Consider the following 27,445-nt stretch of genomic DNA (forward strand, 5'->3'; position numbering starts at 1 on the left):
CCTCCTAATTTCACTAGGACTCAACTTAAACAACTTTCATAACTAGACACAACTCAATTAGAAATAACCAATTCTACTGAACTCATAATAGTAATTAAGTATTGGGTCCTTAACAGTTATATATAATTTTGACAAGACATTGCAAAATTTTGCACATTATTTTCACAATGTTTCAATGGTTTATTGATTCTACAAAAAGGCCCATGATATTGTTTTTTCTCAAATTAAATTCAAGGTCGCTCTCTCGTCAAGATTTGAACGTGCTTCTTGCCCTGCACAATTGCAATAGTTTGAAGGAAAATGTGATAATGGATAAGTGAGGATTTTGAACAATTTATTAGTGTTTTCCTTTTTCTATACAATTGAGGAAACGAAAAACGACTAAAAAGGGTATCAAACTTTATACCTTTTGACAATATGGGAACCAAACTTTTTTTCCTGGCAATTTGGGGACCAAACTGTTTGATTTTTGCAATGTAGGAACTTCCGTTAAATTTCTCTAATACCGTTTCTAATTTGTATTAATTTGTATTTTTTTTTTCAACTTTGCAAATTAGAAAATTTATATTAATTTTTTTCAACATTACAAAATAATTTATATTAATTTTTTTTCAACATTACAAATTAATTTTTATTTGTATTAATTTATAAAATAAAAATTAATACAAATTATAAATGGTGTTAGAAAACTTTGACGGAAGTTCCTACATTGCAAAAATAAAACAGTTTGGTCCCCAAATTGTCAAGAAAATAAATTTGTCTCCATATTATCAAAACGTCTAAAATTTGATACCCTTTTTAGTCATTGTTTCTTGAGGAAAAGTTGAAAACTAAAAGAGATGTTGTGGAAGTAAAAGGAAGTACTCAAACGAACGAATTATTGAGGCGTGGGAAAGCAGAAAGAAAAAGGGGCAAGGACACAAAGATTCTAGAATGATTTGAAAATTTTAGGTGGAGAAAGTGACAGGGAATCTTTGTGCGGGGGTGATAAAAGTGAATCCATATATTTGCTACAAATACTCTTGTAGACGTCAGGTCTTTCTCCGCTGGAATCTCTACGCATCGTCTATTACTCAGTGTGTCAATTTCTCAATAAATGTGGCGTACTGACATCTTCATACCTGTCTATTATTGTCACTATTGACATTGCCCCGTTTTCTTTTATGACCTTGCCTCGTTTAATGGTCCAAACTTCACATTCTCTATCAAATTATCAATTCCTCTCACCGTCAATTGTGGAAAAGTTAATTATCACTTTCCATAATCCATAACCTGTTTCATCTATTTTGGTGTTCTTTCTAACTGTCACAATTCGTCAATAAAACTAACTCTCGAGGTGTATTGCTCAGCTGGTATTTCCTTAGTAAGAGTGTTATGAACTTGTCTCAAGGATTTTGTCTTTTTGTGTAGGCAGATGACAATTTCGTCAAACTCTTCTCTCTTAAATCAAAACAAAACTATATATTCCTAGCTGTGGGTGCTTGGGCCTCCCCTATTTATATTGTGTTGTATAGGTGGGAATAATTTAAAGTTTTAAACCCTTGCAACAAAATTGACTTTTTTGTCACACAAATCCACTCCGAGCTGGCCATAGTACTTCCTCAAAGGATACTTAGCAGTCTGTAAGAAAGATGCATCACACTGAGACACAGTTTTACCAAAAAAGAGTACCAAAGGTGTTCGAGACTTGACACAAGTTTAGGATCTTTTAACTTGTCGCGGTCAATATTTTCAAAGTTGCTAAGGGGATAAATTTTCCATATCTAACAGGTCTTTAGATGCACAGAGGCTGAACTAGTACTATGTCCATAACATTCTCGCAGAAGCTTTTGTAAAGATGATTTTGGCCCATAATTATTTTTGTGCCAGTAAAGTGAACAAAAACTGCTAAAGCCTTAGAGCCTTTGCTATACGACCTATACCACAAAATTGGCCACACTCCTAGGAAAGAGGGCTATACCAGAATCTGAATTTTAATCACTGGGAAATGAGAATAACTGGCTTGTCATTGTGAATGATCAATGAATCTGAGTAGTCGGCCACTTTTGTGATTCACTAGACTTCTACTTTTACTAATGCGCTTGAGTTAAGTGTTGCCCATTGATCGAGGTTCATGTTTGTCATAGAGGTACAAGTACTGAGAAGAGGAGGTATTAGAGGCACAAGTATTGATAAGAGGAGACGGCAATAAAGGCATAAATACGGAATAGAAGAGGAAGCTGCACTGGTACACCAAACTAATGATGATAAGAAAATACATTCTCTGGTAAATCTTATGATGATAAGAAAATACATTCTCTGATTAAATATTCTGATCAGTTTTCTACAAAAGTTGCATTGTCTAACTAATAATAGTAAGCAGAAAATAAAAAACCTAATTCCCGCGACAATGGCCTCAACTTACAGAACTAGCCACAAGCACCCGAATCTACACTGCAAGGCCTGACGACACCGCAGCAGTAGTAGACTTGTCCTTCGGCTTCTCCACCACAATGGCCTGTGTGGTGAGGACCATCCCTGCCACTGAAGCTGCATTCTGCAACGCACACCTAGTCACCTTCGCGGGATCAATAACCCCAGATGCCATCAAGTTTTCATATGTGTCCGTCATTGCATTATATCCAACTTCCCATGCACTTGCTTTCACCTTCTCCACGACCACCTCGCCTTCCACTCCAGCATTTTGGGCTATCAAAGACGCTGGTGATACTAATGCCTGCATAAAATAATCCAAATTAAACAACGAGAACTCTATCAAAGGAAACCTGTATTCACAGATCTGACAGGTCTCACCAACTAAACATTCAGGTTAAATGAAAGAACTGATTTAATAATAATATTGTTATTATTATTACTATTACAATTTGTTTTTACCGGCTCTTTCACAAAAAAAGGATAGAAAAAACCAATTTTTCAGAATTAGGAACCCACATCCAAAAATCACTACCTTCGATGGGATTCAGAAGCATGAACAACCTTAAAAGTGCAAGTTCAGATTAGAAGAGAACCGAATACTTGCACATTATGAAGACAGTGTACTTTGCAAGAAAACATTTACATTTGGCCTATATTGTCAGCATTTTGAAACCATTGGGGTGTCGTTATTCTAATATCTTTGAATTTCACACCAACGTCTTTTGCAAACAGAAGGTCATATGTTACCTTTTGTACGATGTCTGCACCAAGTCGTTCATCAGCATCTTCAAGTTTATCCTTAATTGCTGGAACACATGCAGAAAGGTGAACCAAAGCGGCACCACCACCTGGCACAATTCCCTCCTCAATAGCAGCAAAAGTGGCATTCTTTGCGTCCTCAATTCTAAGTTTTCGGTCCTCGAGTTCAGTCTCCGTGGCAGCCCCTACTTTGATGACAGCAACTCCACCTGACAACTTGGCTATTCTTTCAGCCAGCTTTTCAGAGTCATATACAGAGTCTGTTTCAGCCAACTCTTTTTTTATTTGAGCAATTCTAGCTTGGACCTCATCTTTAGAAGCAGCATCAGCAATGATAGTGGTCGAGTCCTTGGTGACAGTCACTTTCCTTGCCACACCAAGTTGCTCAATATCCGTTTTCTCTATCAACAATCCCAAATCACTTGCTTGGAACTCGGCTCCTGAAGAGTGAAGACAAACACAATGATGACTAAACAATACATTGAAACCTCAAGATAACACATTTCATTTCAGATAATATGACAGAAAGGTACCGGTCAAAATCGCAATGTCTTGCAGAAGAGCCTTCCTCCTCTCACCAAAACCTGGTGCCTTGATTGCAACAACATTGAGGATACCTCGCAGCTTGTTCACAACAAGGGTGGCCAAAGCCTCCCCAGAAACATCTTCTGCAATAATAAGTAATGGGGCCCTAAGTTGGGATGTTTTCTCTAACAACGGGATTATATCCTTTATTGCTGAGATCTTTTGATCAGTCACCAAGACTCTAGCACTCTCAAATTCAACAATTAGCTTCTCTGGGTTTGTGACAAATTGAGGAGAGATATAACCTCTGTCGATCTGCAAATTTAGTACAAGGAGATTTATCAATAATTTGAATCATTCCTAAACCATTCTATACTACGTAATTAGCAAATTAATCAGCGTACACAATATCTAACCTCCATCCCTTCTTCCACCTCAACAGTCGTCTCAAAGGACGCCGAGGACTCAATAGACAAAACACCATCAGGCCCGACCTTATCAATAGCATCAGCAATCATGGTCCCAATTATCTCATCATTGCCAGCAGAGATAGAGGCAATAGCTGAAACATGCCCATTGCAACCATCAATTCAGGGTAGGTCAAGAGACATTTGGTCAACAGTAACTCGATTTGGCATTGGTGACATTGAGCCTTAAAACACGACTAAAATACTTGGTCAAAATTACAGTACCTTTGATATCATCATGTCCTTTGAGAGGCCTAGCTTTTTCTTCCAACTTGTGCACTAGCCCTTGTACAGTCTTATCAATCCCTTTCTTAATGGAGACGGGGTTTGCACCAGATGTAACAGCGAACAAACCCAACTGAATAATTTCACGTGCAAGTACTGATGCCGTCGTTGTACCATCACCAGCAGAGTCATTAGTTTTGCTAGCAACCTACATCCCAAATTATAACATCTTGCTGTTAACTTATTCTCTTTCCAAGAAAGTAAAATCAGGCTAACACTCAATCAAAAACAATAATGCATTGATGGTTATTGAAATCATCCTCCATAAGCAATAAGTTGCAAATAAATGTGAAAACCAAAACTGATTAATCATAAGTCAACAGTCAAGACTGTAACATAGGCAAAAATAGCGGCAACGTGCAACGGGAGATCTCTAGAAGACTAGAAGGGTTACCCAAACAGCTAGTCTGGAATAGATTTTGAAAACATAGAAGTTTAAAACGAAGTAAGCTTGACTCTTATAGGTAATTTAGACATAGCGCTAAAACCTAGGGTTCATCTTCAAAAAATAAAATCATCCAAAGAATAAAATAAGAAATAAATAAAGATTGTTATGCTTCCAAAGTAGATTCCAGATACATCTTAGCCTGTTGCATCATAAATTCTTGGCACCACACATTGAGGCATGCTTACAAACCAAAGAAGCACAAACACATACAATATAGAGTTGTGGAAATGTCTTAAGCGGGGATACAACACTGGTACATCTAAGAATCCACCCAGCCAAAAGTTCCTGCTCACAACCATGATTTTATTGATTAAAAAAAATGAGTTTGTACCAATGAGAAGGAATATATTTTTTTCAAAGGAGATGGGGCATCGTAGATGATCAGCTTCATGAAGTTGGGTCTAACTGGGAAAAGCTAACGACTACTGAATCTATAAATTGAAGAGTGTACTTAATTATGTAAAACAAAAGGATGTATACGTAGGGAAAGGGGAAGGTGATACCGCGGTACCTTAGGGCTTTTATCATTTTTGAGCTAGATATGGGGTACTTCTAGGTCTTTTGTATAACTTATGAGCTTATCACATTTTCTTTCGTTTTCTTCCTCATAATTGCTTTCTTTAATTCAACTGTAGGACTTCTCTGCATACTGACTTTTTGACTCTACACATAGAGTATAAAAATCCATCCAATTTCCTATTTCATCGCTCTATCCTCATGGTGCAAATATCCTAATTTTCAATATTTGTCATATCATCATATCCATATTCCAGATACAATATTTCTACCCAGATCCGTGCTTCCAGATAGAGAACCCCTTCCCTCCAGTAATTGATGGAACCATTGTCGTTCCTCCCATCAACTTTCTAGATTCAAACATGTTTGGATTTATAGTCAAACTCATACCGGATAATACAGACTACTAGAAGTAAGGATATTTGAGTCACAAAAGCTAACGTTTGACCCGAGATGGAATTGCAAGTTCATGTCTTGAGTCGGGGATGGCTTGAAAGAATGATGCCCTACTGAATGTGGAATGGACTTAATTAGGACGCTGTATAACCCAGTATACCAGACCACCAACCTTCTAGGCGTCTGAAGTACAAAGACTTATTTTGATTTTCTTTCCTTCAAGGATCAAAAGATGACTTAGACTTCTAAATTACATGGTTCTTTCCAATAATCTTCTCCCTAATCCTTGGTTCCATGTCTTTGGTTCCACGTATTATAAATTTTCAAAGGAAATGAAATGATGAAACCAAAAGCAAGAAAGAAAAATACAACCTCAACAACCCAACTGAGGCTTCAGTCAAGGATTGGATTAAGTGGGCTCAGGTAGATACTACGGGGTGAGGCTTGGGTTGGAGATAAAGTAACTTATGTCGGACCAGTAAATATTTAAGCCCAACAAAACTTGCTAAAGTTGCATCAATAAGCAGTAGTCCAACCCGCATATACAATACAAAAGATAACAAAAGTACAAAACCCATAAAATAGACATTAGATATGCATGAATGGGGCTGCACATACACATTGTCATGTAAGAGAATATATACTATTTTGAGACATTGTTTTCATGACTGTGAATGGAGCTCAAGTTTCTGGTTTAGTACAGGGGAATTCATACCTCCCTTATGAGGGCGGCACCAGCATTTTCCATTGCATCCGCAAGTTCGATAGCTCGAGCAATAGTAACCCCATCATTAACCACTTTAGGACTCCCATACTCATCCAACACAACATTCCTCCCTTCACGCATAAGAGACACATAGTAGATGTAAAAAATATAATGAACATGCTATAAGATATCACAATCTAGCTGCACTCAATGCTTTCCGAAACACAATTTGACAACAAAGCAAAGAATGACAAATACAAACCCACTATACAGGCAGATATAGGTTCTAAAAAAGAATTCACTGGCATTATTAGGAAAACCAAAACTTTGTTTTTTGTTCTGTAAAAGTTAAATTTCATTCCCAATAATAATAAGAGTGTTACAAACAAGATAGCTAGCCCTTAGCGAGAAATTAAGAGTAGCTAACTACATCCCCACAAGATTCCCAAAAGCAACATTACAACACTAGTGTATCCCAATTACAAATAAAATCAAGAAATCTCAACTCCCTAAAGATGGACACGTTCCTTGACCAATTATACAATAGCTCCTTAGAAAAACCAAAACTAAAAGTAGTCTCTAGAAAGAAACCTAAATTTTCTTTTTTTGTGGTCGATAAAGTACTATCTAAAATCTTCTTTACATGAGTATGAAGAACCAGATGGGTTAGAGATATCAGCAATCCCCGCAACAAACCCAGCCATGTGAGAAGTTCTTTAAAGATATCAACCTGGTATGTTAGCCTACCCTTACATGAACCATAAACAAACAATCAGAGTGACTTGTAAAGAACTAAAAAAACCTAAGTCCTAACATTTTTATAATGTTGAAGATTGCAACCATAAGATTTTCACAATTTTCAGCACAAGAATTAATTGGAACAAATTGCCTTTTAATGCATGGGTCCATATAAGGGATGGTCCCATCTGGCCACTTCCATAGTAATATATTACTCCAAGTTTTTGCCATGTAGCATGATTTAGTAGGTTTTGGTGCTTAACTCAACCAAAACAGTGATTTGTAGTCTTTAGATCATGTAATTTGAGCACTCAAACTTTAAGGATCATCACTGGATGTGCTCTGTTCCAATGGTAAGAAAATGCATCGAGGCTTAGGCCTCAAAGCGTGGTCCAAAGCCTCAAAAAGAGAAACATGTTGAGGCTATAGTCTCTCTATTTTTTTTTAATTTTTAATTCCCGGTAAAACAATGTTTTTATAAAATAACTAGGGTATGCCTGTGCCTACGGCCCGCGAGACCTCGACGCGCCTGCGACATTACCCCGACAACTCATCGCGCCTTCGTCGCAAGGCGTACACGCATCTTAGGCGTAAAATATTCGGCACAAGACCATCGAAACAACTCAATTTATAAATACAGCCGCAAGGCCATCCCAATTACCCATTATCTATAAGCCCAAATCATTTGGAGGCGCTAACAGTTTATGGGCTAGCCCAACAATTTATAAGTTCAGCTGCAATTGTTGATTTTTGGATAGATCCCATAGTATTGATTACACTTAACAAAATTACACAAACTCTTCAAACACTTGGATCTGCCATGTCACAACTTAGAAAAGACAATGGCAACCATTGGATGGAATCTCTGTGGGCTCCACACCATTGCTTTTTATTAGATAGATGTGTGATAGTGGGGATCACGCCTGCCCTATCATATAATCAAATTACAACGATGGACATCTATCACAATATTATCCCCACAAAATGTCTAAGTCATTAAGCCTAGCCTTCTTCATTGCAGGATTACCAAATAGCCAATTCCGAAATAAATATGCTAAGTTACCACAATCCTTTCAAATGGTCTCAGAAATTCTTTTATTTTTCTCTAACCAGATGCCCCAACAAATAGCATGAAAAAGAACTTTCCAAATCACTCAACCAACATGGGAGAGATTAAAACATTTTCATCTAGCCAAGACATTAATCACAGACCGTCTATGACCAACTGACTACAAAAGGAAGAAATGAATTATCTCCATATGCAAAAGATATTGGACAATCAACGAAAATCGATTCTTCTGCTTTGAAAGAACATGACACACCTATTAACCATCACCAATACCCCTTGTCTTCAAATTATTTGTTGCCAAAGTTCTACCCCAAATCAAAGCCCATACAAAAGGAACTCACTTTAGTTGGCACTTTAGGATTCAAATTCCTCTTATATGAAAATACTGATATACAAATCCACCATTCTCTTACTCTCAATAAACTCACACATAGATATTTCAATTCTTTATCAAACCATCCTCTCCTAAAATGAAAGTCCCGTTTAAGAACACCATCTCTAATATCAACATGTTGTTGAATTGTCCCATTCTTGTTATTTGAAATGGCAAAGAGATCATCAAACATTAATTTGAATTTGAGAGGCCTTTCAGTACACCACCTATTTTCTCAAAAACGTACGTTCACACCATCTCCCACTTTGAAACTAATGTAATCATCCATAAGACTCTTGCAGTTCGTAATACCGCACCAAAATGAATAATCATAAGTATTAGAGACCTTTTTAGTTGTTGAGATATATATAAATTATAGTATGTGGTTCAGTCCCATATTGAGTAGGTAGTAGTCTAAGTATGTGTTCTCTCATTATTTAAGGAGAGTGATCCCATGTAATCACTTAACCTTTTCTATTATCAATATTATTCTGGTTTCTACTTGGTATCAAAGCCAAAGAGTTCAGACTTAGGCTTCACGTTTTCTGGTCACCGGTGGCCGGATTGTGGTGATCAGTGACCAGTTGTTCGAAGAACAAAAATTCTTTTTTCAGGTCATTTTGTTAGGTTTATTTTATTCTTTTTTGGTGATATTGTTTATGTGAATTGGAAATTTATTCTAGCAAACAAATTTAGTAGTGTTCTCGATGATTCTATTTTTTTATGCTCTTGGGTTTACTGTTCACGTTGTTGTTCATTATGGCACTGCTCATCATGGTATTGTTCCGGCACTATTGATGGATTACTGTTCACGCGTACTGTTTATACACTGTTTGTCGAGTTACTGTTCATGGTACTGTTTACTGAGTTAGTATTCACTGTGATCTAGTAGAATTATCATCTGTTCTATTTCTTTGGTTTTGTTGATGAGCTCTCAATCTCTTGGCTGACTTGATCTATTTTTGGTGAGATACGGGTCCAAGTTTTTTCCTCCTCTCGACTTGTGCGAGTTGGTAGGACTCCCTAATTATTGGTTGGTTGATAAGCATTTTCGTTTGTAAGGGTTTGACTCCCTTTTATGTTGTGGTGCCGAGTTCTCTGGTGTTTCTCAGCCTTTTTTTGTTTTAGCCCTCTTATTGAGGAATTTATTGTATGCTGCTGTCATTGATAGTTCAGCTTTTTCCGAGTTTGATTCCCTTTTTTTATACCGTAATGGTGCCGAATACTCAGGTGTTTCGCAGACTTTTACTCTCTCTTGTTGAGGTAATACGTTGTTTTTTTATGCTGCCATTATTTGTTGTGACAAGATGCTTATAGGGAGCTTGCGATATATGTCTTTGGATTTGAGGGGGAGTATTGGAAGTATTTGGTTCTACATTATCTATCAAGTGATATTGGAAGTTTTGGTATAAGGTGTTTATTGATGTAATTGTTATTTTTGGCGTTTGGATGAAGGATTTTCTAGTTGGTTTGGTTGCATCTCCCCTAGTTGTTTATGAATTGTTTGGATACATCTCTCCTAATGCTATGATTGGTCTTTGTTATTGATTCTTGGATCCAACTCAGCAATTTTTCGTCGTATTGGTCAAGCTTTTCCATTGTGTGTTGCCCTGGTTCTCGAGCTATATCTAATTGAGGTGCATTTGTTTGTGGAGCTACCTCTAGTCGAGGAACATTTATTTGTAGAGCTACCGAGGCATAAAGTGCGCGGAGCCTTTGTCGTTGTTTTTACTAGGTGCTCGTTCATAGATTTCGCTTGCGGCTGGAGCTTGGAGATGGAGAATCTATCTAACTCTTATCTTTGTATTTGAGGGGGAGTATTTTTTTGGGGTTGACATTGTAATTGCAAGTCTGAAATATACAGAGTCTGTATATTTCGGCTTGAGGGGGAGTGTTGAGATATATATAAATTATAGTATGTGGTTCAGTCCCATATTGAGTAGGTAGTAGTCTAAGTATGTGTTCTCTCATTATTTAAAGAGAGTGATCCCATGTAATCACTTAACCTTTTCTATTATCAATATTATTCTGGTTTCTACTCTAGTAAACCAACCCATAGGCTCCATACCATATTTCTCTCTTATAATCTCTTTCCATAATGCAACCTCCTCGCTATAGCCTCTATAACTGTAAGAGGCTTGCGTCTCAGTACTTGATACTCTAGGCTCAACAGCCTCAGTGAATGCTTGTTTTTTATTTTTTTAAACAAACTTATCCATTTAAGTTTTCCACTTAGATATCCTTCGTATAAGTTTGAACCCCTAAACCCCTTAGACAAAAACTCCTCCATATCCAGCATGAAACAGCAACACTATGCCCTTGTTATACGTTGATGTTGTCGCATAGTATTTTAATTTTGACATATGGCGTGTTATGTCCACAATAACTTCTATCATTCCTTTAGTATTATGTCCCCTCACTTTGTTCAAGATTTCTTATATGCAACTCAACCGTGCTAGTTGCAAACTCAAACTAACACCCTCAAATATTTTTACGCTTCTTTTAGCAATTCTATGCATCTGACATGATGTTTCTCATTTTTATTCATTTAATCTTATATTTTTAAAAAAACACAGGCATGCTTTTAGATATTAAGGGTTAGACCTCGTATGCCTGTGAGGCTCACCTTGAACCTCAATAAGGCCCTCGCCTCTCCAGTTCGAGGCTTATAAACATTATCTCAAACATTGCTGTATCATATAAAAACCAAATATATAATCACCTGAGCACCAACTAGTCATCAACAATAATGTTTAAGTAAAGTCTTTCCCTACTAAGAGACAAATACCTCTAGGACCAAGAGTAACCCCTACAGCATCAGCAAGTTTATCAATCCCACTTTGAATAGCTGTCCGTGAATCCTGGTCAAATGCTATTTTCTTAGCACTTGCTCTCACATCAAACTTGCTCCCAGATGAGCCATAATTCACTCTCTGCCCCTGATCTATTCTCCCACTCAAACTCCCCTGCACAATTATATACAAATGCATAATATATATATATATAAGAAATGTGGCAGCTGTAATGTTACATCAAAAGTATACCTGTTTAGGAGTTTGGAATATGGATGCTGTTGAAATAGCGTTTGCTGAAGCCATTTTTAAAGAGACAAGTCTAAAAAGAAAGAGTTTTAGTTACGGGGGTTTATGGGTTTAAGGTTGTGGATATAGTTGAGGGTTGTATGGGCGAAAGATGACGACGGAGTTTCCAGAATCTGTAGTGCGCAACTCACGTGATTTTCAACTGGGCCTTAGTTAACACGAGCCCAATGATTGACAAAAGCAAATTTTCCAGTGAAAATGCAACTTTAATTGCCTACCTCTTTTGTTGTGCATTACTTTATCCTTCCATTTCAGGCTACATTATTCTTCACCAAAATTAATTGATAGCTCAAATTTAGAACACAATCTGATTCTAAACTTTTTAGAGACTAAATAATGACAGAATTAAGACTTGCTATTCTAATCGTGATCCGTTTGGTCAAACCAGGCCCACTGAAGCATTACACATTTTGTATAAAAAATAAAAAATAATACCCAAAATGGCAAGAAAACCCTAAAACCAAAACAACAAAAACCTTTTTATTAAGTGGGGACAATAAAATCTATAAAACCCTTGCTTCTTCAGTCCCCACCACACTACTGAACAAAGTCTTAAAAAAAAAAAAAAATGGATTTCAGTTCAGAGTTAGTCCTTGAAAACCCCAGCTCCATTCCTCCCCCAATCTCAATTAGAAACCCTAGTTACCCAACCAAACCCAACAAAAGAACCAAAGACCGTCACACTAAAGTAAACGGCCGAGGTCGTCGAGTCCGCATACCAACATTAACCGCAGCTAGAATCTTCCAACTAACCCGCGAACTCGGTCACCGCTCCGATGGCGAAACAGTCGAATGGCTCCTTCGCCACGCCGAGCCGTCTATTATAGCTGCTACTGGGACTGGTACCACTCCTGCAGACCCAGTTTCCACCTCATCACCCCATTCATCTAATAATTCATCTGGTTGTACTGCTTCTTTTATGGCTCCGATTCATGCTCCTTCTTCAAATGAGATGTACTCACTTCAACTTTGTCAGCCATTGGGGTATAATAATACTAGTAATACTACCAATGGGTTTAATGTTTATCGTACTAGTATGCCGTTTACTTCTTTGTTGATGGAGTCGTCGAGGAATGATGGTGCTGATGCTCAAGATGGTGTTCGTCTTCTTACTCATGCTTGAAACAGCAAGACGACTTTTTTTTGAAAATGCAGTTAGGGCGGGGTTAAGTGGCTTGTTCATGATTCAGTATGTAAACTAATCAATCAGATGTAAGTTTTGGTTAATCTGAAAATCGTTTTTTTATTTGTCTTCTCTACAAACCCGACTTTGTTGGATATGGTAGGTCCCATGAATTGTACTAGACTTTGTGCTGGCCCGCATCACCTTTATTGAATCCTTGGATATGACAGTCCTACAGTTTAGTTTTTTCGATCTGCAGTTGAAACTTGAAACTGCTCTGATCGGAAAATATAAATGTGAGATTTCTAATCATTTAATAATCATAGGAACACACAAAAATCTTCACAATGCAGTTGAATAAGGAAAGAGCTTAAATGTATTGCTAAGCGCCATCATGATTTTTCATTTTCTGTGAAACGCCATTCGACCATTACTATACTTCTTAAATTAATTAATGAACATTACCAGATCTGAGCGTTCTTCCCATGTAATATACTACAAAAATAGATATCTTTAATATTGCCTCCAAAAAGAGTTGCAAATTTATCACTGCAATGTTCTTCATTATATTTCTACTTCATTAGTACGACCATAATCTTCAGCCCTATTTCTTCTCTCAGTTTATCTCCACTTTACCTCGTGTCCGGAAACTGAAAATTTCCAACTACTTCTATAGTTGTCAAATGGTAATATATATAACTTCTAATTTGCCATCAATTAGCTTTAAAACTGTGCGCACCAGAAAACAGCCTGCCTGCTTGGACTCCTACAACAATTGATACAACCCCTCTGAATTGCACGAGGCACAAAAAAATGCCATAAAACAGACAAGCTATTTATAACTATAAATAGAAATATGATTACGGAAACAGACGAACGTTAAAAGATGGAGTAAGAATGTAAAATTAAATTTAAAAGAATATAAAAAGGTCTGAAAATGATATTTACAAACGAGGGCGAGGCAGATTAGCAGTAACTGGGAACCAAAGAGATCCCTCATCTTTACATTATGGAGCAACTGGATGGTATCTGCTCCAGAAACGTTTCCCTGACAGAAACCCCAAGTAGAACGTGTCAATGAGGGAACCATTGCCCTTTTTGTGATAGAAGCATCAACTATCAAATAGTAGGAGAAACTGAAATATTTCACATTCATCCACTAGTATTTATTTCCGAATTTCCACCACCTTCTCTTCTTCTTTATCTCAAATTCTGGTATATCTGAGCCCAGAAAACACAAAACAAACATACGAGCAAAGTTATATACAAAGTGAAATTGCAACTCTTATTCAACACTACAAAAAAAGTAAGAAAGCATCTCAAACTATTAACTGGTGACCAGTACTACATATTTGATATTTCTACTTGAGAAATATTTGACACAAAATCCCATTAAACATTCTATTTGCCCATTAAATACACAAGGAACAAAGAGTCTGGGGGGAAGAAGAATCACCTCCTTCTGGATAAATAGAATTGTAGTGCACCTCCGCCCAAAAGCTCAAGAATATAACTGCTCAACACACAAGCACCTCAATTAAATTTCGTTGCAGTAAGTCGAAAAAAAATCAATAAATGATCTAAGGCTAGAGAGAAAATTTAGTATATCTCATAGATTTATAGACTGCAACCAAGTGAGCTAATAAAGTCTTAAAGTAGCGCGAAGAAATAGTAAACTCCCCATGTTTCACATAGAGAACTTTCCATCATCAGCTTAGAGGGTGCTAAACTATGGTATACAATTATAGTAGCAGAACTAACATTGGGCAATTTTTCTGTACTCTACTGAAGACCAAAAAGACGTTTTGGGAGAGCTATTCCTATAAATCTTCAAGTACTTTCCTGCCACCTGCGTAATGCAATTGAAAACTATGTATACTCTTAAAGCAGGGCTGTGTGACTTGAAACAACTCATCTCCCAATGATTTATCTTGAGCATATGCAAACAGTGCCCAAGGAAACAGTAGATAAAGAATAAATATAAATATGAAGAAATGGAAACATGGTTCAAGAATAGCTATAAGAAGTACACCAGAGACCTCTGCATTATTACAGTGATTTTAATAGTTACAAGTAATGTTGTAAAATCGTAACTCGTATCTTAAACCGTAGAGGTTAAGAGTCAGATTAAATCTTAAACCGTATCGTAAATCGTAAGATTTTGTTCCCCAAGTATTTTAGACTTCAAACAATATATGTATGATTATAAACCTATACATGCATGAAGTTTATGTGAATTTTTCAATGATTTCCAAATTTACTTAAGTAAATAACACAAAATGATTCCAAATCCAAATTTAAATACAAGAACATACTAAACTGCATGACTCCATCAATCATTGCATAAGGTTTACAAATTTACATAACCAATAACGACAAATTAGATCTCTTGCATCTTATTCTCTGCTTGGATTTTATTCTCTTTATTTTTTTTTTGTTGAAGTTTCAAATAAATTTCTTGTATATAAACTGAAATATTTAAGATTTAACTCGCAATTTGCTATTTTTAGACAAATCACAAGCGATTTAATGTGGGTTTGACAATTTCCGGTTTTGCCAATAAGTCAACTCGATTTATATGAGGTTTGGTTTAACTCGCAAGTCAACTCGCGGTTTTTACCGGTTTCTACAACACTGGTTACAAGAACAAGGAGAAACGATAGGAACGGAGATGACATTGTTCATAGGAGACACACATAACATGATCAACTTCATCTTTAACTCTTTTTAATCAACTTGAAATGAAGAGAAAAACCATCATCAGCCTTAAGCAAGAAACAAGATAAATTATATGTATGACAGTGACCACCATAATCCAGATAATTGTGATCCTTCAAAACCTTACCTCGCTTTGACTTCTGAATGTTTGGGAGAATCTCAATGTAACATGTATCCTTGAAAGACGTAATCACAAATATCTTAACGCCATACTGCACCAAACAACAAGACATGCATTACTCATCAATAAAATATCTTCACTGAAATCAATAAAAGTTTATGCTTAAATACTTTTTTTAACACAATTTCTACTGTCTATCAATAACTCTCAATATTAGTCCCATAGTCACCTAGTTCTTGTTAGGGCAAGAGCATATGGATAACACGGCACTGTCTATCAATAACTATCAATATTAGTCCCATAGTCACCTAGTTCTTGTTAGGGCAAGAGCATATGGATAACACGGCCATGTGTTTAAAGCAGATGACATCAGGCATCAATATTATCGGAGTTGACACAGCTAGTAAACCAATGGATCAGAATTACACCAGAATAAACACCTAAAATACGACCAGGGTATAAATTTTATACGAAAAAGGAATGTTCTCTCTTCCCTGAAGTACCGTGCAATCAGGCTTCTTATATGTATATATTAATATTACTAAGGTTTTAACTATTTGGAAATAAATGCAAGGATGAGTATTTGACAATGTGGAAAATGATATGCATTATGCAACACAACCATGGAGCTCAATGAAACTTCTATATTTGGGTTACTGGTAAAAGCTTGTTCGGGAATATGAAATTCCAAGACTATGTACTGAATTGGAAGTCTTAATTATGGTAGGTTGTAAGGTGCTTCATATTTATTGGTAGTGTCTTTATGAATGTTACTAATCAAACGGAACTATGCATCTTAATTATGTGGTGACAATGCCGACTAACTTCACCAACTAAGGTAGCTGGCATCTGCAATTTTATTGGGAAATTTTATCATGAATTCATGATTAAGAAAAGTAAGATCACTCAACAACCAAAAATGATTACCGTGTACAACTGTACATCTATCCCACAAGAAAAATAAAGAAATACTTGATTTATATAGTAACATGAGAAGAAGTTAACCATATTTTTCATATTCAAATAAGTGGTTCTGTTTAGCTGATTACTTTTTTTTTTAAAGAAATGTAAAACTTAATTCTACTGATAAACAATGGAAAAGACCAATCACTTAAAGTGCATCGTCCTCAGACAACACAAACCCATTCTGAATGTCGGTGCTAAGCATGTAATACATATACTAGCATGATTATTACACCCAATGTTGAAAAGTCCATTTTTATCCTCCTATGTGGCATCATCGCCCATTAAGGTTGGCCTCTTTACATTTCCACGTAGGAAACACATAACATAAAATGATTCAAGTTGTGAATAACTTGAATCCTGCTTACTGTAAAGATAAACACTCAGAAATCTTAAGCAATCACAATAATCAAATTTCGTATATAATGAGGAAAGTATGAATTTCCCTAAAAATTTTGAAAATTTTAATGTCTCCCACAATAAAAATTGGGAAGTCTTTCCAAAAAAATTCCTGGTGTATAACTCACACGTAATGGAGTTGATTAGTTGAATGACTAAATGTCTCCAAATCAGAGCATCAACTTTGTCCAGCCTAAGCGCCACTAGTGTGTAGGCCTAACAATCCTTGAATGTTTAGACTGTCATTTGATGCACTTGGCCACAAACATATGATTGTACAGACATACATACAGACAATACCAAGCGCCACACAGACACACACTCACATACACAAAAACATAAGTAAAACTTGTTGCAGCTTGTATTTTGTAACAAACTAGAATTATAAATGTTAAGTCCACATTTCGTGATAAGAGAAAAACAAAATTAAGCAATTTCAATATCAATCAGTATTAATGAAAAAAGTAAAAAATAACTTCATCTCAAGCATAAGAATCAGCAAGCATATTTTTATTTTTATCAAACACCTAAGCTAAAAGTAAATGTTGCAATAGCTATAATGAATACAAGACAAGTAAAAGAGAAAAAAGATAATCAGCAATAAAAAGTTTTGGCGTGTTTTTAAATCCTACAATTCTCCCAGCTTTAGCTTTTCATTATTCACTCTTGTCTGCTTTTCAAAAAAATTCTTATGTTAGTAATACAAGTACCACTTTTGAGCACAAGGCAACAGTAATACTAAGCATTTAATTTTCACACCAAACAAAACAACTTTGATCTGATGACGCGGTCAGGGGTACGTTATCATCGAACCATCTTTAGGCGCACCAAATTCTTAAGAGGTTGCATTTGTGTTTTTAGTAACTACTGTTGTTTTTAGTTGTTCTTTAAGTTGGTTATTATTTTAGGTTTATCTACCAAATTTTGTTCTTTGATATCCTTACTGAAAGAAAAATAAATATCCCTAAAATTACCTTCAATGTTATTATAGTAAAATTGAACACTTGTCAGTGGAGAGGAAGTTTAGAGAGAAAAGAGAAAAAGAGCATACAGCTTTATTAGTTTCAGTCTTGTATCACTTCAATATATATATGAAAAATAAGAGTTTACAATAATAGAAACTTCCAAAAATCCCCTCGGGAGATGTCCTCTTAGAACTCTAACAACTATATTACACACTTGAACGTTCTGAATTTAGAATATGTTAAACATTCATACGTCATCTCTAACTAACAAAAAAAACTTGAGCACTCAAACCTTCAATACTAAATGTTACTTATTTCATAACCAAAGATCACCACATCCAAACCTTCTGAATTATATTATGTTAGTATCTAACTTCCAAAAATATTTCAGAGCAAATTAAAGGTAGACCATCATATCGGAAATGTCTGAATAAAGTTTATTTTATATCTGAAGATCCACACACTCACCTTCAGAATTTTGGATATATTATCCTTATGTAATTTCTCTAACTGCCATAAAATTTCAAGACAAAAAGTTGTCAAGACTCATATTTGAGCTTTGCCAAAATAGGCAGATGTAATCATAAAGATCAATTTCGAATTTCATCTATGCATGCTTGCATAAAACAATCTATATCAACACAACAAGCTCCAAAACAGTGGTAAATCAAGGTATGTGCACCCTAGCTCCAGATCATACAAGGATATATGGCAAGAAAAGAATGGGAGGTAGATCTGATAATAAGCGAGAACTTGCCTTAACGCAATGAAGATGACGAAACAAGGCAGAGAAACATAGCAACCTTGTGAGATTTCGGCTGTGCCCCTATTGGAGCTCTCAAACTAGTTGCTGTGTATCTCTATGTAGTTTTGTAATCTGCTTCGCAATGAGGCAAGTTCTTGCTTACTTGATGATCTCCTTCCCATTCGTTTTGAGGGTAGGAACATAATTCTAGCCATACCCTTCTATGAATTGATCAAATGTGCATATACCTACCTTGATTGACAACTGTTTTGAAGTATGCTGCGTTGATAAATCACTGGTTTGATGAAATTTGAATTTATAGTTTAAGGTTGAATCTGCCCAATCTTGGTAAGGCTCTGACCAATAACAAATCCAAAACTCAAAAGATTTAGATGTGAAGATCTTCAGATGTAGAGTAACCATAAACACTAATTACCATACCTACAAATAACTGATCATAAAAGTTACCCCAATAGGTATCCACTAATTTCCATATAAATAAATTAAACTCATAACAATTTAGGACGTATGGTTTAAGGTTGTGTGTCAACCAACATGATTTAAATTGTGTGTCAATATCTAGGATGCCTTACAAGCTATTATACACTTTGGTTGTGTGTGAACCATCTTTAGTTGTGAGTTGACCAGTCAGGCCCTTTGGAGTTTTAGGAGACTCTTTCAAGTTTAGGTTGTGTACTAGTCATATAAATTAGTTATTCCTATGTGTTGTATTTATCTATTTGGATACTGAGAGTTGAAGTCTACTATTCCCCAAGACTTAGAATCCCCATATGTAAGGACACTCAAGAAAATAACTGATAAATCATAACCCTGCTTGGGAATGATTCATAATTGGTTAAATGATACTTCAACATAACAAATATCCCTAAATTACTTTGACATTCTTGTCATAATCTTGTGATATGCATACTTGTTCTTTACTGTTTTAGTCACAATTTACGAGAGCTATCCCACTAGAAAAAAAAATCAAAGCAGGAAACAGAAAACACGAGAGACTACAAATGCATCCACCACTCAACCCTCCTGGATAATAGACTACCTAGAAAATGAGAATGCAAAACCCCCAAATGGTATCTCCTTGAATCACACCATTTGGAAAGCAATCATTCAAGAACCATCTGCAGAAACTTATGCTTGTTCGCCTGAAACTATCTGTGATACGTATCAAAAACAAATTCCCCTGAATATTGCAAAGAAAGTTATGCCCAACCACTTCCTCTTAGTCTGTGTAGGTGACCACAGATTGGACCACATCAACAACAGAACACCCACCAACCTAGGATATACCCAAGAAAAGGAAAAATAAATAAGAGTATCTTGAGAGATTTCCCGGAAGCGTAACATAGAATAGTGATATTCATATTCCTAATATTGTCTAAAGTTAAAATCAACCCAAAACCGAAAGCCAAGAGAAAAAATAAACTCGGGGAGGAATCTTTTCCCTCCAAATCTATTTCAAAGAATAAAAGGGGCATGGGAAAGGCTAGGAGGTTGAAGAAAGGGTAGAAAGAGGAACATTATACCAAGATCTAACTCTAAATTGACCTTTCGCGTCATGGTCCCCTGATCTTCCCAGAGATTAAGACTAGGTAGAGATCCTTGTCAGGCCATCAAACTAATAGGAGGATAAGGCTAAAATCCACAAATCAATGCATGCATCTTATCTACAATGTAAATCAAATATTAACCTATGAGAAGCCAAGCCTGGACCATTTAGATATTCATATTCCAAATATGAAATATCTAATTGCGTGTAACTACATCAATGAATTATAGTAGAGGCAATTTCAAACAGTTCCATTCATCATAAGCACATAACAGAGGCAAGCTTTTATAGAGCATCTTACATCTTGCTTCAGATTCGATTCATAAAGTTTTGAGTCCTTAAATTTACTCTCTATTTGCACTATCTAGAATCCAAATGATGTAAAATACGTAAACAATCAAGAAAGTGCCCCAGCAGATGTTTCAGTGAAGAAACAGTTTGTCATATCAAACTGTTCTCTCAAGCACCAGTGAAATGAAGAATTAAATTATAAAAGAGAAGAAGGTTGCTGATTCATACCGAATCTGCAGCAGCTTGTAAAGTAACATGGTCACCCCATTCACCTCCCCTGTTTACATCCACAACAAGGGTGTTAACATAACCTTATTATGTAAAAACAATAATGATTTCAGAAACAAGGGGAAAAGGCTTTGGACAGTACGTGGAGATTTTCTTCAGATAGTCCCCATATTCCATAGGAACATATCCCTCGTATATGTCTGGGTGAGATTTGAGCTGATGTTATTAAGAGAATGCACAGAAAAGAACATGAAGTCAGACTCATATATGAGTTCAAGAAACATATACGAAAGATCACAAGAAGCAATGCCACTACGAAAGTAACAGTGTGTAGCATTAATCAATAAATGTCAGCTAACCTGATTGACAACTTGTTGCCTCACAAACCTATGGTGCTCAGGTGTACGATAGAATTGATCTGACAAAGCACGAAACTGCAAAGAATGCAAAACTAATATGATATCATTGAAAGTCAGTAAAATGAAATCCTACACTATACTGAAAGCCGTTCAGACCAGGCTATTAACACCTTGCAACAAGTGACGTGTCACTTCTTGCAACAAGTGTCAGGCTAGTTTGAAAGAAGACAAGAGGGAAAAGTCCAGCCCGCAAAAACAAAATAGTGCTGATTTTGTTTTATCTACTGCCATGAAAAGCTTGTAACTAATCAAAGTGTTCTTCAAAAAGAACATAAGAATTTAGTTGTTTAAGAATTTGGTTGTTTAACAAATTCAAAATGTATCAACCAATGCTAAAACACTAAGACCATCATATCTGGAAAACAAAAGAAACAATTGTCTATAGTTCAGAACTAACCTGGCAATTACCATCTCCCTGAACTTTGCGCTCAATAAGATCATATAACTGCAATCTACAAAAGAAGGAAATTTATTTTCAATCATCAAATGCAAATAGAAAAATTATTTGTTTCTTTTTAGCAAAGATAAAGAAAGGAAAGCAAAGAGATGACGGCCCCTGAAGAAATGTCCCATAAATTAATTTAACTCCAGCACAGATGAAAATCACAAATGCTATTAATAGAAAGGAAACGAGAAAGAGAAACAAAAACAAGGCAAAACAAGGCAATGCCCCTAAAATAAATGTAAACACGACAACAGCAATAATCATACAATATTTACATAGCAGTGTAGCAGTATGTCCGTGAAAAAGAAAGAAAGCATGGAGAACAGCACAGAAACTCTTGTGACTGCAAAAAGGTTGTGGTGGGATGGAAGACGAGGAGCCGATTGTAAATCTCTGTGGCGACTGGTGTAGGCCTTTAGGGTTCTCGTTCGGGGTTAAGGTTTAGCTTTTTGACGTTTTGTATACAACTTGTTGACGCATTAAGCGATTGACAATATCTTTTATTGGTTATATCAATATACTATCTTTTATCGATTAAAAGTATAATATAAGACCATCAAAACTTGGCACTCTTAAACAAACCAGAAACCCAACTCTCATATACAACAGAAGAAAAGCTACAACTGAAGACCAAAAACATGAAGCATCTCTATTAGTGATAAAGGTTGAAATGTACGAAGGAACTCGAGATGCTACCTGTCCAGCAGCCTCTGGTGATCAGATGTTGCCTCATCAATTGATGGTATTTCTCCGTTAATCTTAGGAACATGCTGCAGAAAACCATAAAAAATCTTTAACATGCTATATTTAAAAAAGGTACCTAGCCATCCGAAGTAGACACCGCGACCAAAAAGCGCACTTCCAGAAGGAATTAAGGGCTCATTTTTTTTTATGGATATGTTCTCTCCATCATAGAGATGCATATAAAGAATACACAAATAAATAAATAAAATGAATAAATAAATAGATCATTTGATTATTTGAAATTATGTCAAAATATGTGGTCAAGTTTTACGATTTATCTAAAAGGTCCATAATGTCTCAATTTTGCAACACAGTTTTTATAAGGTTAGACATACTCAAATGAACTAATTTTTTGTGGATAAATTCTCCTTGGATTCCTTGTAGACGTCCACATTGAGCAATAAGCAAACTGGACTAGAAAATGAATTTAACAATGAGTTACCAATGTGGCAAAACAGGTGCATGCTTCAGGTTGCCTAAACAACAAAAACGATGTCTGTCATACTGCCAACAAGGCATTTGTGATAGCTTAGGCGATATATTTTTTTAGATCTCAATGAAATCAAAATATCCATTAGTACTGGTCAGTTCTAGAACTAGAGCAGAATCGCAGAACACTAAATGAAAATACAACAGATTCACTTCCTCCTGATCCCAACGTACAAACAATGAGAGGTCTTATACACTATTTCAACATGCAAGCTCCACTGATCACACTGATTCCTGATCTAACATGTAATTATGTGAAGCAATCAGAGAAAATCTAAATTCTAGTCACACACTAAAAATGGATCTAATATCAGATATTGTGACAACAATGAAGACGTCGAACTTACAGGGATAGGCACCATCTGGTTCAACCTCTTCCCTACTTCCCCATCTAAAGATGTCTCGTCTGTTAGCTCCAGTGAATAAGCCCACTCCTCAATATTGTATGCATTTTCTTCAGGGCTAGAGCACGAACTTGAAAGTTCGATATCATCTCCATCTTCGAGGACCCCCTCGGGACCTACTTATTTGAGTAAATATAATCAGTAACCAAAAAATAAAATTTAGAAAATAAGTATAATTAGAAGAATAAACAAGAAATTGAGCTGCCACTAACTAACTGTCATAATACCAGGACCATAGTTTCTCATGGATGGACCAAGCCAGTCTTGAGCAAGAATGGATGCTTGTACATGGCCTTCCCCTGAATTTGCAGATCCAGACGCTTCCGCAACTGCAAGATGTGATAGTTCTTCCTGAAGAGCATGTGCAATCATCTCATCATTCTCCACATTAGTACGTTCTACTCCATCGTTCTCCACAATAGTACGTACTACTCCATGATGACCTTCACAAGCATATTGTTCATTGTAATAGTCTGGCTCATAATGGGTTGAACTCCCACAGTAGGTAGAATTAGAATATGGATCGCCATCAAGAAGATGCAGACCCCAACGAACAACATCAGGATCTTGCTCGTAGGTAATCATGTTTTACGTATAATATGAAGCGGCACAGTTTCTATCTATGAAAAACTTCGAGGAGCTCCTGGAAAATGTAGCACTCGACTTCATGATTTGATAATAAACATAAAAAATATGTCTACTTATACAGTAGGAATGGATCGCAATATAGACAAAAAAAAAAGGTTTTCATTTAGCATGAATATATGTTCACTACGGACACCACACAATAGCATAGTTCCTACAAAATCCAGTGCTACTTCCTAAATTAGTATAAAATGGTGCAAAACAGTAATCCTCGCCTATGTTAAGAGTACTTTCAACAGAGCAACCAAATGTAGACAAACATCCTAAAGAAAGATATTTGCCAACACAACAATACTAACAAGATAGATACGAACAGTATGAACTACGCAGTAAGGAAATATAAAGAAGAGGTGACATACACAACAGATACAGCACGCACCAGTTTCCCCTACTAGATATGAATTACCAAACTAGAGATTCAAAAGGCATTTTCGCAACTACTACATTGTTTCTTAAGTTCAACAATAACTCAAACCCAAGAATGAACTAGTCGAAACCCCAGACACTTCATATTTAATTGTCACTCAATATTTATCCTCAGTGGACCGAGAATCATTACAATATGTGAGATCCCGATTCTAGCACATGGTTGATCTTTTGCCGACACTAGACGTACTTCCGCTTGATAATTTGATATACGAAAAAAAAACATCAAACCCAAGAGTACCTCCTCATTTTTTTCTTAAACAGGACTTAATCTAACTCTATGTTCTTTTCTTTTAAGCTTGAAAGGTCTAGACCTCACTCTAATATATATGAAAACTTTATCCAATAACAGTGGGGATGGTGATGCATGTGATGCTGGCACATCTTTCAAGAAAAGCTAAAGTGGAACCAAACATAGTAAATATATCACTTACTCGACAAGATTCTAAGTCACAAACATTTTGTTAAATATATTACTACCATTCATACCAGAAGCTTCTTTTTGTTTGACTAACTAAAATGAAAATCTATCAGCTCTCAGACTATAATAGAGAAATTATATTCTTATACAGCATCCATGTTGTCAGGGGCGAGGCGATGCGCAAAGTGTTACATTTCTCACTGACGCTTTCGCTCTGCCTTCAAAATGCCATTGACAACAACCTGTAACTATTTTCACACAATAGAGTGTCGTCTTTGACAACATAGTGCAATATCTCAAGTGATTCATATGTACGGATCCTAAATAATGTTTCAGTTTTACAACTAAACAATATCAAGCTTCAGCAACAACCTAACAAATGCCATAAACAATTGAAAGCAAATTGACGGAAACCACTATTATATTCCACGACTCAGAGGCTAGAATCCTCCCGTCCCAAAGTCATGTCATTTATGTTTATTGCGTAAAAGTTAATAGCAAAAATTGCTAAAAAGATTAATATTGAAGATGAGCATCCAACTTAAAACCAATTGGTGATAAAAGGAGAGGCCCCAAGACTTATAGATTTTTATAAGTGGCTTAACATATCCCATGTGGGACTAAACATCTCAACAATTAAGAATAGCATTATAATTAATTCAACTATGATACAGTTAATTCAAAATTCTCGTAAGAAAAAAACAAAACCAGACATAATTTCTCGTAGGATGTCTATTCTTGTTTATAACAAGACAAAAAACAAAAGCATCATCATTCTCTTTGTTACATATTCTTTAACATTTAAAAAGGCTACAAATGTGATGAAAAAAATACTTAAAAGACAAGGAAGGGTCTGTTCCTATTCCTCCATTCATTCAGCTCTGTTTACTAGCATGGTTATTGTCCCTCAAGATTGAAGTCTAATCTAATCTAGGAAATAATGACCATGTACCTTAGTAGTATCTTTCCTCATCTGGATGTTAAAATATTGTTTTCATTAACTTTTCAGATATATATAATAATTAGAGGATAACGTTGGTTTGCATCGAAATAAACGATGTAAATTAATCCGTACTCTTCTGCTAGTTGCCTAATCGAATCTCTAACCAAAAAATTGATTCAAACAAACGTAAGACAAACAAACTTTAAACTCACCTCTGGTACGGAACGGAACAAAAAGGTTGGAGAATTTTCGATACGCCACAAAATAAAGTCCACACGATAGATTTTATGCCGACGTCATCACGAGTTATATAGTCTGAGTCGGATGTTAAGTATCGAACTGTTTTAAAGAGATAGTTAACGAGGTTGCGGTTTTCTACTTTTGTTTGCATGTGTTGAGAGTTGTTGGCTAGTTAAGCGGTTTTACTTTTACTTTTACTTTTTCTTATTTTCTTATTTTTTATGAAATTCAGAGCCGTTAAGATATTTTGATCGTGATTGTTGTGGGGAATTAAAATAACGGTTTAGATTTTGTTATTTGGTTTAACACGTGTGCGGAATGGACGGCTGGATTTCTGGTTGTTGGAATAACAAATAGTTGTATTTTTTTAGTACGAGGTACACGGGAGAATGTGAATGAATGGATTATTTTGCTTCAAATTTGAGATTGTTAATTAAGTGGTTTTTAAATATACCAAATAAATGTTTCTTTGGGACCACATTATTTGATTTTGTGATTTTATGATAAAATTATTGGCAATAAGGTTTGACTTAATTATGATTATATATTTCCAATCTCCAAAAATAGACACTTATGTTTGGGGAAGTGTTAACATAAGCATAGATCTCATCTCCACTAAAACATTTGAGTTCATAAGTCTCAACATATTAAAAACATGAGTTCTTAGCATAATAACTATTGATTTACATCGAGACACGTGTTCATGTGTATTTCAATGCAAACTAACGTTGTCCAAATAGTGAGTCGCGATAGTGGGTCTAAAAAGTAGGTCGTTTGTGTAGCATCGCTCGTTCTTAGCACATGTAATGGTTAACTACTATTTAATGATATTTATTTAAAAATGACCTAAAGATATGGTAGACAATTAACTCTTTCCCAAAATTGTAGGATTGCTATATCTAAGTTTAATCTGATTGGTGATGCCCTAAGGACACTTTGGTTATCATGAAATAGAAATTAGACATTTAGTATCAAATCGTAAAAAATTGAAAGTTCATGGTACTTATAAGCGAGAAAAAAAGTTTGAGTATCATTTAGGAAAAAAAAAATGAAAGTTCATGGTACTAAATAGTTAAAAAATTTATGGGGAAAATTTTGTGTCCCTAAACACTCCTTCATAACTTGGCAACTCTTTAGTGACAGTCTATCTACTCAGGGCAGACTCACCAAGAAGAACATGGGCAGACTCACCAAGAAGAACATACTTCATCAATCTGAATGCATTTTTTGCAAAAATTCAAATGAGAATTCACATCATTTCCTTTTTTATTGTCCTTATACCAAAGAGGTGTGGTCAGGAGCAAAACGAAGTTTGGGCATGGAAGTTGATGTCCTTGACTCAAATCATGAG

At 35.7% G+C, this 27,445-nt stretch overlaps 3 protein-coding genes across 5 annotated transcripts; 1 reads left to right on the top strand and 2 right to left on the bottom strand.

Annotated features, from left to right (window-relative positions):
- Window positions 1–2,241: 2,241 nt before the first annotated feature.
- LOC147487565 (ruBisCO large subunit-binding protein subunit alpha-like) lies at window positions 2,242–11,929 on the bottom strand. Its single transcript, XM_086575145.1, has 8 exons — window positions 11,742–11,929; window positions 11,486–11,663; window positions 6,527–6,648; window positions 4,392–4,599; window positions 4,116–4,261; window positions 3,708–4,014; window positions 3,163–3,614; window positions 2,242–2,716 (listed from the first exon to the last, which is right to left on the bottom strand). Exons 1-8 carry the CDS (start codon window positions 11,793–11,795, stop codon window positions 2,429–2,431), a joined length of 1,755 nt encoding a protein of 584 aa, XP_086431271.1. The 5' UTR covers window positions 11,796–11,929; the 3' UTR covers window positions 2,242–2,428.
- Window positions 11,930–12,366: 437 nt separating this feature from the next.
- Window positions 12,367–12,921, top strand: LOC147487566 (transcription factor TCP11-like). Its single transcript, XM_086574068.1, has one exon. The coding sequence runs from the start codon at window positions 12,367–12,369 to the stop codon at window positions 12,919–12,921; it is 555 nt and encodes a 184-aa protein (XP_086430194.1).
- An 814-nt stretch (window positions 12,922–13,735) lies between these two features.
- LOC147487567 (OVARIAN TUMOR DOMAIN-containing deubiquitinating enzyme 12-like) lies at window positions 13,736–26,241 on the bottom strand. 3 transcript variants are annotated; one of them, XM_086575149.1, is made up of 11 exons: window positions 26,067–26,241; window positions 23,653–24,062; window positions 23,363–23,535; window positions 22,479–22,552; window positions 21,735–21,789; window positions 21,278–21,352; window positions 21,061–21,134; window positions 20,919–20,967; window positions 15,767–15,851; window positions 14,378–14,434; window positions 13,736–14,142 (listed from the first exon to the last, which is right to left on the bottom strand). In XM_086575149.1, exons 2-11 carry the CDS (start codon window positions 24,002–24,004, stop codon window positions 14,081–14,083), a joined length of 1,056 nt encoding a protein of 351 aa, XP_086431275.1. In that variant the 5' UTR covers window positions 24,005–24,062; window positions 26,067–26,241; the 3' UTR covers window positions 13,736–14,080. The 3 variants fall into 3 exon arrangements, with proteins under 3 accessions (XP_086431275.1, XP_086431274.1, XP_086431273.1); XM_086575148.1 differs by having other exon boundaries at window positions 23,647–24,062; XM_086575147.1 differs by having other exon boundaries at window positions 23,632–24,062.
- Window positions 26,242–27,445: the final 1,204 nt, after the last annotated feature.

Source organism: Coptis chinensis, chromosome 7, assembly GCF_015680905.1.
Source record: "Coptis chinensis isolate HL-2020 chromosome 7, ASM1568090v1, whole genome shotgun sequence".
NCBI lineage: Eukaryota > Viridiplantae > Streptophyta > Magnoliopsida > Ranunculales > Ranunculaceae > Coptis > Coptis chinensis.